The sequence below is a fragment of the Rhinopithecus bieti genome, unplaced genomic scaffold (genome assembly GCF_001698545.2).
Source record: "Rhinopithecus bieti isolate Rb0 unplaced genomic scaffold, ASM169854v2 scaffold_22, whole genome shotgun sequence".
In the NCBI taxonomy this organism is placed as follows: domain Eukaryota; kingdom Metazoa; phylum Chordata; class Mammalia; order Primates; family Cercopithecidae; genus Rhinopithecus; species Rhinopithecus bieti.
In genome coordinates, this window is record NW_016803136.1 from 1,571,506 (window position 1) to 1,584,351 (window position 12,846).

At 56.1% G+C, this 12,846-nt stretch overlaps 1 protein-coding gene across 3 annotated transcripts in view; it reads left to right on the plus strand.

Moving 5' to 3' along the window:
- The window catches only part of SERPINF2 (serpin family F member 2), a 13,974-nt gene extending 3,849 nt beyond the window's left edge, over window positions 1-10,125 (plus strand). For all 3 annotated transcript variants that reach the window (XM_017866815.1, XM_017866825.1, XM_017866833.1), the window contains 5 exons: window positions 623-766; window positions 913-1,116; window positions 1,923-2,065; window positions 7,117-7,321; window positions 8,984-10,125. In XM_017866815.1, the coding sequence (XP_017722304.1) occupies window positions 623-766; window positions 913-1,116; window positions 1,923-2,065; window positions 7,117-7,321; window positions 8,984-9,396 (1,109 nt within the window). In that variant the 3' untranslated portion in view covers window positions 9,397-10,125. The remainder of the gene's footprint in view (window positions 1-622; window positions 767-912; window positions 1,117-1,922; window positions 2,066-7,116; window positions 7,322-8,983) is intronic.
- The last annotated feature ends 2,721 nt before the right edge of the window (window positions 10,126-12,846 follow it).

Genomic DNA, 12,846 nt, shown 5'->3' on the forward strand with positions numbered 1-12,846 from the left:
CTTTTTTTTTTTTTTTTTTTTTTTTTTTTTTTTTTTTTTTTTTTTTTTTTGAGACAGAGCCTTGCTCTGTCGCCCAGGCTGGAGTGCAGTGCTACCATCTTGGCTCACTACAACCTCCGCCTCCTGGGTTCAAGCCATTCTCCTGCTTCAGCCTCCCAAATAGCTGGGATCGCAGGCATCAGCCACCGCGCCCAGCTAATTTTTGTATTTTTAATAGAGACGGGGTTTCACCATGTTGGCCAGGATGGTCTCGAACTCTCAACCTCTGGTGATCCACCCACTTTTGCCTCCCAAAGTGCTGGCGTGAGCTGCCACGCTTGGCCCCTCCTGGCGATTCCTATGCACACGTTTGATAAGTTTGATAGCTGCACTCTTTCCCGCTGTGCTGGAGGGTCTCTCTCTGGGAAACAGAAGCCCAGAGACGGAAGGTAACGCGTGAGGTGAGGTCACCCAGCCCGTCACCCACAGGGGTGAGAGTCACGCAGAGCAGATCCGTGGCTGTGGAAGGATGGCGTGTGGTCCCATGGATGTGCTCGCCACGGGCATCCAGGAGGGACTGGAGTGGGCAGTGGGGGTGAGAAAGGACCCACGGCTGGGCCTTAGCCTGTGCGGTGCCCTCCAGGTGCTCAGAACCACACGCTGCAGAGGCTGCAACAGGTGCTGCACGCAGGCTCAGGGCCCTGCCTACCCCATCTGCTGAGCCGCCTCTGCCAGAACCTGGGCCCCGGCACGTTCCGACTGGCTGCCAGGATGTACCTGCAGAAAGGTAGGCACTGAAGGCAGGGAGCTCCCTCAGTCCTGCCCGGGGTGGAGGAGGGTGAGAGAGAGGGGCTGGGCCTCTGGTAGCCAGTGGGAGCGTGGCTGGCTGTGGAGGCTTGAGCTCTGGGAACAGCTTGTGCTCCCTCCATGCAGGATTTCCCATCAAAGAAGATTTCCTGGAACAGTCCGAACGGCTATTTGGTGCAAAGCCCGTGAGCCTGACGGGAAAGCAGGAAGATGACCTGGCAAACATCAACCAATGGGTGAAGGAGGCCACGGAGGGGAAGATTCAGGAGTTCCTCTCTGAGCTGCCAGAAGACACCGTGTTGCTTCTCCTCAACGCCATCCACTTCCAGGGTGCGCTCCTCCTCCTCTCAGATCCCCCACCCTGTAGGCTGAGCTGGGACGTGCAGGCCTTTTTGTTTTTTTGAGACAAGTCTCACTCTGTCGCCCAGGCTGGAGCACAGTGGCGTGATCTCGGCTCCCTGCAACCTCCGCCTCCCGGGTTCAAGCGATTCTCCTGGCTCAGCCTCCTGAGTAACTGGGATGACAGGTGCCCGTCACCACGCCCAGCTAATTTTTGGATTTTGGTAGAGACAGGGTTTCACTGTGTTGGCCAGGCTGGCCTTGAACTCCTGACCTCAGGTGATCTGCCCACCTCGGCTTCCCAAAGTGCTGGGATTACAGGCGTGAGTCCCCACGCCCGGCCATGCAGGCTTTGTTCTCCTTTCTTCCTCAGTCTGGGCCATGAGGCAGGGGGCTGTCTGGGTGTGGTGGGGACGGGTGCCCAGGAGCCGGATGAGTTGTTCTAGAGAGAATACCCTGGGAACAAATGGTCTGAAAAGATCCAGGAGGAGGTTCCTAGGAGAATTGCAGGGATTGGGGAAAACACAAGCCTAGATTTCAAAAATGCTACGGGAAAGAGACATTACATCAATTGGATGCCAACGGGCATTCCCTGGGGTCTTGGCCTCCTCCGCTCTCTCATCCTTGAATGGATTCTGGGTGGGATGGGCAACGGGCTGGGGGTGCAGAGACCAAGACGGTCCCCGTCGACGGGACCCCTGCCCTCTGCCCCGAGCCGGTCCCCGTCGACGTGACCCCTGCCCTCTGCCCAGACCCGGTCCCCGTCGACGTGACCCCTGCCCTCTGCTTGGTTTCAGGTTTCTGGAGGAGCAAGTTTGACCCGAGCCTCACCCAGAGAGACTCCTTCCACCTGGACGAGCAGTTCACAGTGCCCGTGGACATGATGCAAGCCCGCACGTACCCTCTGCGCTGGTTCTTGCTGGAGCAGCCTGAGATCCAGGTCACTCTTGGTTGTCCAGCAGGCTGGGCCTGAGGCTGGGAGGTGGGGAAGGCAGTGGACAGGCTGTGGAGCAGGCTCAGGGATGGGTGGAGGGTGTCTCGCCTTCCTTGCCGCCATGTCCCCTAGGCAGGCAGTTGCAAAAGGTCCCACGATCCCCGCTCCTACCCGGCAGGAGAACTGAGGCTTCAGGCTCTTTGAGGTTCAGTAATGCAGTGAAAATATAGTGGGCATTTGCTGTGTGCCAGATACTGTTCTAAGCACTAGGGATTTTTTGGAGCATGAGGGAGGCCAGGTCTCTACTCTTAGGAGGGAGAATACACAGTGCAGCAGTGAATGGACGTTGGCCGGGTGCAGTGGCTCATGCCTGTAATCCCAGCACTTTGGGAGGCCGAGACGGGCGGATCAGGAGGTCAGGAGATCGAGACCATCCTGGCTAACACGGTGAAACCCCGTCTCTACTAAAAAGAAAACTACAAAAAACTAGCCGGACGTGATGGCGGGCACCTGTAGACCCAGCTACTCGGGAGGCTGAGGCAGAGAATGGCATAAACCCGGGAGGCGGAGCTTGCAGTGAGCTGAGATCCGGCCACTGCACTCCAGCCTGGGCGACAGAGCGAGACTCCGTCTCAAAAAAACAAAACAAAAAACAAACAGTGAATGGACATCAACATAGGAATTCTAGACTGTGGGAAGTGCTGTGGAGGGAAAGCTGAAAAAAAAAGTGATTTTGGCTGGGCCTGGTGGCTCACGCCTGTAATCCCAGCTCTTCGGGAGGCCCAGGCGGGTGGATCATAAGGTCAGGGGTTCAAGACCAGCCTGGCCAAGATGTGAAACCCTGTTTCCACTAAAATACAAAATTAGCCAGGCATGGTGGCAGGTGCCTATAATCCCAGCTATTCCAGAGGCTGAGGCAGGAGAATCACTTGAACCCGAGAGGCAAATGTTGCAGTGAGCTGAGATTGTGCCACTGCACTCCAGCCTGGGCGATAGAGTGAGACTCCATCTCAAAAAAAAAAAGGTGATTTTGAGGTCAGGAGTTTGAGACCAGCCTGACCAACATAGTAAAACCCCATCTCTACTAAAATACAAAATTAGCCGGGCATGGTGGCAGGTGCCTGTAATCCCAGCTACTCCAGAGGCTGAGGCAGGAGAACCGCTTGAACCCAGGAGGCGGAGGCTGCAGTGGGCTGAGATCGTGCCACTGTACTCCAGCCTGGGCAACACATTGAGACTCTGATCTGCTCACCTCAGTCTCCCTAAGTGCTGGGATCACAGGCGTGAGCCACCAGGCCTGGCCTTATTTAGGCATTTTATAGTGGTAAGGGTAAATTCTGTGAGGAGGGGCATTGGATTGAGACTCAGGTGATCATTGTTGATAAGGGTTTGTTACAAGGGCCCATGGACTTTGGGGCAGCACAGGGACCACCCCACGGCCATGTAGCCACTCAGGGTCTCCGCAGCCCCAGCCTGGGAGAGTCCACTGGGCCCTCACACAGTGTTCCTTAGAAGGGAGGATCTGAGGCCGGGCGCGGTGGCTCAAGCCTGTAATCCCAGCACTTTGGGAGGCCGAAACGGGCGGACCATGAGGTCAGGAGATCGAGACCATCCTGGCGAACACGGTGAAACCCCGTGTCTACTAAAAAATACAAAAAACTAGCCGGATGAGGTGGCGGGCGCCTGTAGTCCCAGCTACTCGGGAGGCTGAGGCAGGAGAATGGCGTAGACCCAGGAGGCGGAGCTTGCAGTGAGCTGAGATCCGGCCACTGCACTCCAGCCTGGGCGACAGAGCGAGACTCCGTCTCAAAAAAACAAAACAAAAAACAAACAGTGAATGGACATCAACATAGGAATTCTAGACTGTGGGAAGTGCTGTGGAGGGAAAGCTGAAAAAAAAAGTGATTTTGGCTGGGCCTGGTGGCTCACGCCTGTAATCCCAGCTCTTCGGGAGGCCCAGGCGGGTGGATCATAAGGTCAGGGGTTCAAGACCAGCCTGGCCAAGATGTGAAACCCTGTTTCCACTAAAAATACAAAAATTAGCCAGGCATGGTGGCAGGTGCCTATAATCCCAGCTATTCCAGAGGCTGAGGCAGGAGAATCACTTGAACCCGAGAGGCAAATGTTGCAGTGAGCTGAGATTGTGCCACTGCACTCCAGCCTGGGCGATAGAGTGAGACTCCATCTCAAAAAAAAAAAGGTGATTTTGAGGTCAGGAGTTTGAGACCAGCCTGACCAACATAGTAAAACCCCATCTCTACTAAAAATACAAAAATTAGCCGGGCATGGTGGCAGGTGCCTGTAATCCCAGCTACTCCAGAGGCTGAGGCAGGAGAACCGCTTGAACCCAGGAGGCGGAGGCTGCAGTGGGCTGAGATCGTGCCACTGTACTCCAGCCTGGGCAACACATTGAGACTCTGATCTGCTCACCTCAGTCTCCCTAAGTGCTGGGATCACAGGCGTGAGCCACCAGGCCTGGCCTTATTTAGGCATTTTATAGTGGTAAGGGTAAATTCTGTGAGGAGGGGGCATTGGATTGAGACTCAGGTGATCATTGTTGATAAGGGTTTGTTACAAGGGCCCATGGACTTTGGGGCAGCACAGGGACCACCCCACGGCCATGTAGCCACTCAGGGTCTCCGCAGCCCCCAGCCTGGGAGAGTCCACTGGGCCCTCACACAGTGTTCCTTAGAAGGGAGGATCTGAGGCCGGGCGCGGTGGCTCAAGCCTGTAATCCCAGCACTTTGGGAGGCCGAAACGGGCGGACCATGAGGTCAGGAGATCGAGACCATCCTGGCGAACACGGTGAAACCCCGTGTCTACTAAAAAATACAAAAAACTAGCCGGATGAGGTGGCGGGCGCCTGTAGTCCCAGCTACTCGGGAGGCTGAGGCAGGAGAATGGCGTAGACCCAGGAGGCGGAGCTTGCAGTGAGCTGAGATCCGGCCACTGCACTCNTGGTTTCACCATGTTGGCCAGGCTGGTTTCAAACTCCTGACCGCAAGTGATCCGCCTGCCTCAGCCTCCGAAAGTGCTGGGATTAAAGGCATGAGCCACTGCGCCCAGCTCTGATTGGATAAAACTCTGCGCCAGGCTGTCTCAGGTGTGGCCTCCCTTGCTTCCAGCCGAAATGTGGTCCCCTTGGCCTGGGCATTGATCCCTGGGCCAGACGGCTGTGGCTGAGATGGCCATGTTTGTTAGCATCACAAGGCAAATGTGACACAGAGCACAGCCACTTGTGCAGGGAGGAGCCGGAAGCCACTTGGGCAGCCCTGCTGGGAGGGGGCTGTGGGCGAGGCCGGCCGGAGCGCGTCCTGGCTTCCCAGCAGCTCACTCTGAAAGGCCAGTCTGATCCACCTCCCCAGAGGTTTCCCTTTCCTGCTTCCCCTTTCCTCCAGGCTGTGTCCTGCGTACTCCTCCTTCATCCTTTGTCTCCTTTCCTTGGGCCTCCTCAGCCTTTCTTGTCCTCAGGCCTCTACAGACCCAAACAGCCAGAACCCAGGTCTTACCCTCCCACGGGCAGGGGTTCTCCACACAGGCACTCTGCCTGGAACCCAAGGAGTCACAACTGCAGGAGGCCCTCGAGCCCTGTGGTGTCCACACTGCTTTTGCTGCAGAATCCCTTCAAATGAAATCTTAATGGCCGGGTGCAGTGGCTCATTCCTGTAATCCCAGCATTTTGGGAGACCGAGGCAGGTGGATCGCCTGAGGTCTGGAGTTTGAGACTAGCCTGGCCCAACATGGTGAAACTCCGTCTCTACAAAAAATACAAAAATCAGCCAGGTGAGATGGTGGGCGCCTGTAGTCCCAGCTACGTGGTAGGCTGAGGCAGGAGAATCACTTGAACCTGGGTGGCAGAGGTTACAGTGAGCTGAGATCACGCCATTGCACTCCAGCCTGGACAATAAGAGTCAAACTCTATCTCAAAAATAAAGAAAAAGAAAAAAGAGGCAGGTGCGTTGGCTCACGCCTGTAATCCCAGCACTTTGGGAGGCCGAGGCAGGTGGATTACGAGGTCAGGAGATCGAGACCATCCTGGCTAACACGGTGAAATCCCGTCTCTACTAAAAATGCCAAAAAACTTAGCCTGGCATGGTGGCGGCGCCTGTAGTCCCAGCTACTCGGGCGGCTGAAGCAGGAGGATGGCATGAACCTGGGAGACGGAGCTTGCGGTGAGCTGAGATAGCGCCATTACACACCAGCCTGGGCGAGAGAGCAAGACTCTGTTTCAAAAAAAAAAAAAAAAAAAAGAAAAAAAAAAACTCTTAAGCCAAATCACAATATATATACACAGCTGGCAAAGTCACAAGAGGGAGGTGAGGGAGGGTGGGGAGGACATTACTCTGCAGTGACTCACCCACAGAATCCAGGTGTGGTATGACAGCCAGTGACCCTGTCTGTGGTACATCTGGAGAAGCTGAGACAAGGACAGGCGATTCCTTACGCCAGGTCACAGGGCCAGCTGGTAGCAGGTGAAGAGAGAGAAAACCAGCAGGTATTGAGCACAGTCCATGACAGCGACACTGCTAGAAAGTTTTTTTTTTGAGACGGATTTCACTCTTGTCCACAGGCTGGAGTGCAGTGGCGTGATCTTGGCTCACTGCAACCTCCGCCTCCCGGGTTCAAGCGATTCTCCTGCCTCAGCCTCTGGAGTAGCTGCGATTACAGGCGCCCGCCACCACGCCCAGCTAGTTGTTGTATTTTTAGTAGAGATGGGGTTTTGCCATGTTGGTCAGGCTGGTCTGGAACTCCTGACCTCAGGTGATCCACCTGCCCTGGCCTCCTAAAGTGCTGGGATGAGCAGACGTGAGCCGCTGCGCCCAGCCACACTGCTAGAAACTTTAAAAGCATCTCATTCGGTGACGTGTCCGCCCGCGGTGGGAGAGGGAGTGTGACTCCACCCCTCAGTGAGGACGTGGAGGAGCAGCGGGGTCAGGCACACGCCTGGCAGGATGGCCCGCAGCTCCAGCGTCTGCCTCAGGAGCACGTGCTGGCCCCGTCCCCACTTAGCTTCGGGGCTTTCTGGTCCTCATGCTCGTCCCTTCCCTTTTCTGTAGGTGGCTCATTTTCCCTTTAAGAACAACATGAGCTTTGTGGTCCTTGTACCCACCCACTTTGAATGGAACGTGTCCCAGGTACTGGCCAACCTGAGTTGGGACACCCTGCATCCACCTTCGGTGTGGGAGAGGCCCACCAAGGTCCGGCTGCCTAAGCTGTATCTGAAACACCAGATGGACCTGGTGGCCACCCTCAGCCAGCTGGGTAAGGAGGAGGGTGTGGGCCAGCCCCCGAGGTCAGGCTGGGCAGGGCAGGTGAGGAGGAAACCTCCGGCTGGCAGTGGAGCTGAGTCAGGGCTGCCCTGTGTCCTGCTCTTTTCCAGGGCTTTGGGAGGGGGAGAGGGTTGAATAGGAATCCCTGGACCCTCTGTCCTGGTGCAAGTTGGGGTGGCCTGGAGAATGGGGATTTGCTTTGCTGCCCAAGACCTAGCACTGCAAGGAGAGTCTGGGTAGAGAGCCGGGGGTGGCATGTGAGCCTCGCCGGCTCCCCTGGAAGGGGAAGGAGGAGAAGCTGGGGTGTCACACTGTTAAAGAAATGCTGGGTGGGGTGGCTCATGCCTGTAATCCCAGCACGTTGGGAAGCTGAAGCGGGTGGATTGCTTGAGCACGTGAGTTCGAGACCAGCCTGTGCAACACGGTGAAACTCCGTCTCTACAAAAAATACAAAAATTAGCCGGGTGTGGTGATGATACTGGGGAGACTGAGGTGGGAGGACCTCTTGAACCCAGGCGGTTGAGGCTGCAGTGAGCCGTAATTGTGCCACCGCACTCCAGCCTCAGCAACAGAACTGAGACCATGTCTCAAAAATAAAAATAAAGGGCCGGGCGCGGTGGCTCAAGCCTGTAATCCCAGCACTTTGGGAGGCCGAGACGGGCGGATCACGAGGTCAGGAGATCGAGACCATCCTGGCTAACACGGTGAAACCCTGTCTCTACTAAAAAATACAGAAAACTAGCCGGGCGAGGTGGCAGGCACCTGTAGTCCCAGCTACTCGGGAGGCTGAGGCAGGAGAATGGCGTAAACCCGGGAGGCGGAGCTTGCAGTGAGCTGAGATCCGGCCACTGCACTCCAGCCTGGGCGACAGAGCGAAACTCCGTCTCAAAAAAAAAAATAAAAAAAAAAAATAAATAAATAAAAAAATAAAGGCTGGGCACGGTGGCTCACGCCCGTAATCCTAGAACTTTGGGAGACCGAAACGGGTGGATCAGCTGAGGTCAGGAGTTCCAGACCAGCCTAGCCAACATGGTGAAAACCCATCTCCACTAAAGATACAAAAATTATGCGGCATGGTGGCACGTGCCTCTAATCCCAGCTACTCGGGAGGCTGAGGCAGGAGAATCGCTTGAACCTGGGAGGAGGAGGTTGCAGTGAGCCAAGTTCATGCCACTGCACTCCAGCCTGGACGACAGCGTGAGACGCCATCTCAAAAAAAAAAAAAAATTATAATAACTAAAATAAATAAATAAAGCATCTATCCTTCAGCCATTTGCTAAGCAGCTGCTGTATTCCAGATACTGCACCAGGCACTGGGAGCCTACCCTGTGCAAACAGCTGAGTCCAATGGGGTGGGCAGACGAGCAGTCACATACTTACAAGAGCATAAGCGATAAAACAGAGAGGGCTTCTCTCCAGCTCACCCGGGAGAACACTGAAAATGTGCCTAGGTTGGACTTTAGAGCTGGGGATCAGGGAAGGCTTCCTGGAGGAGGTGATATTTAAGTTGAGACTTGGAAATCAAACAGGAATGAAGCAGGGATCTATGAGTTCAAGGTGTGCCCTGGCCAGGATCTCAGACACCCTCCCAAGCAGCTCCAGGAGCCTGTCGGGCCAAGGGCAGCTCTGACCAGCCATCTCTGGCCCTGGGCAGGCCTGCAGGAGCTGTTCCAGGCCCCAGACCTGCGCGGGATCTCTGAGCAGAGCCTGGTGGTGTCCGGCGTGCAGCATCAGTCCACCCTGGAGCTCAGCGAGGTCGGCGTGGAGGCGGCAGCGGCTACCAGCGTCGCCATGTCCCGCATGTCCCTGTCCTCCTTCAGCGTGAACCGCCCCTTCCTCTTCTTCATCTTTGAGGACACCACAGGCCTTCCCCTCTTTGTGGGCAGTGTGAGGAACCCCAACCCCAGCGCACCACGGGAGCTCAAGGAGCAGCAGGATTCCCCGGGAGACAAGGACTTCCTCCAGAGTCTGAAAGCCGGCCCCCGCGGAGACAAGCTCTTCGGCCCTGACTTGAAACTTGCGCCCCCCTTGGAGGAGGATTACCCCCAGCTTGGCAGCCCTAAGTGAGGGGCCGTGGCTGTGGCATCCAGAGTCCCTGCCTGGACCAGCCTCTCCACTCATGTGACTCTTTCCAACCTGCTTTGTGGCGCTCGGGCAGGGGCCGGGGGGCTCTCAGAGAGGCTATTCTTTCCCAACATCTCTTGGGGAGTTTAGGGTGGGGGGGGGCGGTTGGGCGGAGGGCAGGCATCGGGGAGCCGGGAGCCTGACCCCTCATCTTTCTTCCAAACGGGCTCAGAGGGTGTCCTGTGCCGGGGCCTGGGCAGGAGGGAGGTGCTGCTAGTTCTGCCAGGAGACAGGTTAGCTGCTCCCCACGTCAGCTGGGACACCCCTACTTTTGTTTACCAGAGAGAAAAGGAGGGGGAGAGGGCCATCTTTGGACTTGTCCCGGGACACCGAGGCTAGGGCGGGGAGAGACGGGCCCTGGTGGTGGCCCCGGAGGGACAGCGTTGTCCTCAGCCCCGCGTGGAACTCGTTTCTGGCACAGCCTGACCGTGGCCTAACCTGCTGAGAGCCCATCAGCCTCCATCCCACCCGCAGGGCCTTGTCATCCCGGCTTCCCACGGCTCCTCGAGATCCCAACACTGCCAGCATCTCCCTTCCTTCCTCTCTCCTGTCTCCCTCCTCTGCCTGGGAGCTCAGGAGCCAAGGCAGGGAAGGGTCCTGTGGGCTCCTTAAGGCTCTTTTGTAAGGTTTTTGTAGTGATTTTTATGCCACCTGAATAAACAATGAATGGGCCTGGCTGGTTTGATGTCACTGTTCTGGGCATGGGTGGGGACAAGCGAGGATGGTGGGGGAGGAGGGAAGCGGCTGCAGGGCCGCCTGTGCTGAGGAACCCTAGGCCCAGCAGGGCGGCAGCCCGCACAGTGCCACGTTTGGCCTCTGGCCGCTTGCCAGGCATTCTTCTCCACATGGTCCCCTCTGACCTCGCCAGCCCTCCCCCGGGACATCTCCACGCCAGCCTGCCTCTGCTCCTGGCCTCTTCTCCTCTCTATGCCTCAGGCAGCCAGCAACAAGGGTGGCTCAGAATAGCGCCAGCCTCCTGGTTTGGGAGAAGAACTGGCAATTAGGGAGTTTGCGGAGCTTCTAATTACACACCAGCCTCTCTGCCAGGAGCTGGCGCCCGCCAGCCGGGGGCAGGCTGCCGGGAGTACCCGGCTCCAGCTGGAGACAGTCAGTGCCTGAGGATTTTGGGGAAGCAGGTGGGGAAACCTTGGCACAGGGCTGACACCTTCCTCTGTGCCAGGGCCCAGGAGCTGGGGCAGCGTGGGTGGGCACGCTTCCCTGCTGGGGGTGCAGGGTGTCCACGTGGCAACGGCCACCTGGAGCCCTAATGTGCAGTGGTTAAGAGCAAGTGCCTGATGGTCAGAGAGGCCTGGCATGGAATCTGGCTTCTTGCAAACAAGCAGTGTGGAGAGACAGATGATCAATCAACAAAGAAAAATACGTGGTATGTCTGAGGATACGCTGCCGGAAGAGCAATGGTAAAAGTGAAGTAGGGAAGGGGGCGGGGCTGGGAGGAAAAGCTTCGAGGTGAGATGGGAGCAGGGCCTTGAAGGGGATGAAGGAGGGGACTGTGGAGGTCCCAGCGAAGCGTGGCCTGGCCGAGGAACGGCGTGTGCAGAGGTCCCGCCGAGGAGCTCAAGACACGCAGGATGGTGGGGCTAGAGTGGAGAGAGTGAGCGGGAGGAGGAGGAGGAGTCAGAGAAGAGCTTAGGACAGATCCTTTAGGCTCTAGGGACACGATAAACACTGTGGTTTTTGTCTTGTCAAGTCTGTCCTTTTATTTTTTGAAAAGTCTCGCTCTGTGGCCCAGGCTGAAGTGCAGCAATGTGATCTCGGCTCACTGCAATCTCTGCCTCCTGGGTCCAAACAATTCTCCTGCCTCAGCCTCCCGAGTAGCCGGGATTACAAGTGCCCACTACTGTGCCTGGCTAATTTTTGTATTTTAGTAGAGACCGGGTTTCACCATGTTGGCCAGGCTGGTCTTGAACTCCTGACCTCAGGTGATCCACCCGCCTCGGCCTCCCAAAGTGGTGTGAGCCACTATGCCCTGCAATGCTTGTCAAGTCTTTCTCAGTATTCCCCTCCTCTCCACTGCAGTTCCCAGTGCCCCGGCCTGGGCCTCATCTTCACTTCCTGGGATCCCTGACATTGCCTGCTAGGCCCTCCCTGTCTCTGGTCTGGCTGCCTTCACTGTAACCTCCACCCAGCAGGTGCCTCTTCAGCACCTCCCGTCAGCCCAGCAGCACACCAAGCCCTGGGGATGCAGCAATAAACAGGCAGGTGCTGCACTCCAGCCTGGGTGACAGAGCGAGACTCCACCTCAAAACAAAAAGGACCAGATACAGAAAACAGGAGACGTACTATGAATGAAACTGGAGAGATTTTGCGATACTGAGTAACTGTGGGGAGGCCTTTTCCAGGGGACATTTCGCTGAGAGACAGACAGTATGAAGACCTGACCGTTCAGAAACAGGGCAAGAGGCAGCAGCCCGGGCAAAGGGTTTTGGGGCAGGAAAAAGCCTGGATCACTAGAGAAGCAGAAAGATGGCCAGTGTGACCAGCACATGACAAAGTCAGAGAGAACCGGGAAGATGGAGCTGGAGATGCAGGCGGGGCTGGATCACGAGGGTCCTCGAAGGCCACAGCAAGGGTTTGGATTTTCTTCCAAGCAGAAGGGAAGCTGCTGAAGGGGATTTTCCTTTACAATTTTTAGTTGAAATACAATCTGCAAAGTACACAAGTCTTAACTATATGTAAGCTTAATGACTGTTTCCATGAACCAAATACTGCTGTGCAACCGTCACCAGCTCAAGAAATAGAACCTTCTCCTGACTGCCAGTAACACAGTGGCTCAGCACAGAAACAGAACTCTTCTGACTTCCTGTAACATAGGGTTTTTTTGTTTTGTTTTGTTTTGTTTTGAAGAGGCAAGATCTTGCTCTGTCGCCCAGGCTGGATGGAGTGCAGTGGTGCAATCACAGTTCACGGCAGCCTTGACATCCTGGGCTCAAGCGATCTTCCTGCCTTGGCCTCCCAAATGTTGGGATTATAGGCATGAGCCACTGTGCTTGGCATTTATTCATCTTTCATGTCAAACAGGCAATTGAATATTTGATCAGGGATAGAATTGTCTATTTGTGGGTACACAGATGCACTTAATGTCATGAAACTGAGCCGGGCGCGGTGGCTTATGCCTGTAATCCCAGCACTGTGTGAGGCCGAGGCGGGCGGATCATAAGGTCAGGAGTTTGAGACCATCCGGGTCAACATAGTGAAACCCTGTCTCTACTAAAATACAAAATTTAGCCAGGTGTGGTGTGCGAGCCTGTGGTCCCAGCTACTCGGGAGGCTGAAGCAGGAGAATGGCATAAACCCGGGAGGCGGAGCTTGCAGTGAGCTGAGATCCGGCCACTGCACTCCAGCCTGGGTGACAGAGCGAGACTCCGTCTCAAA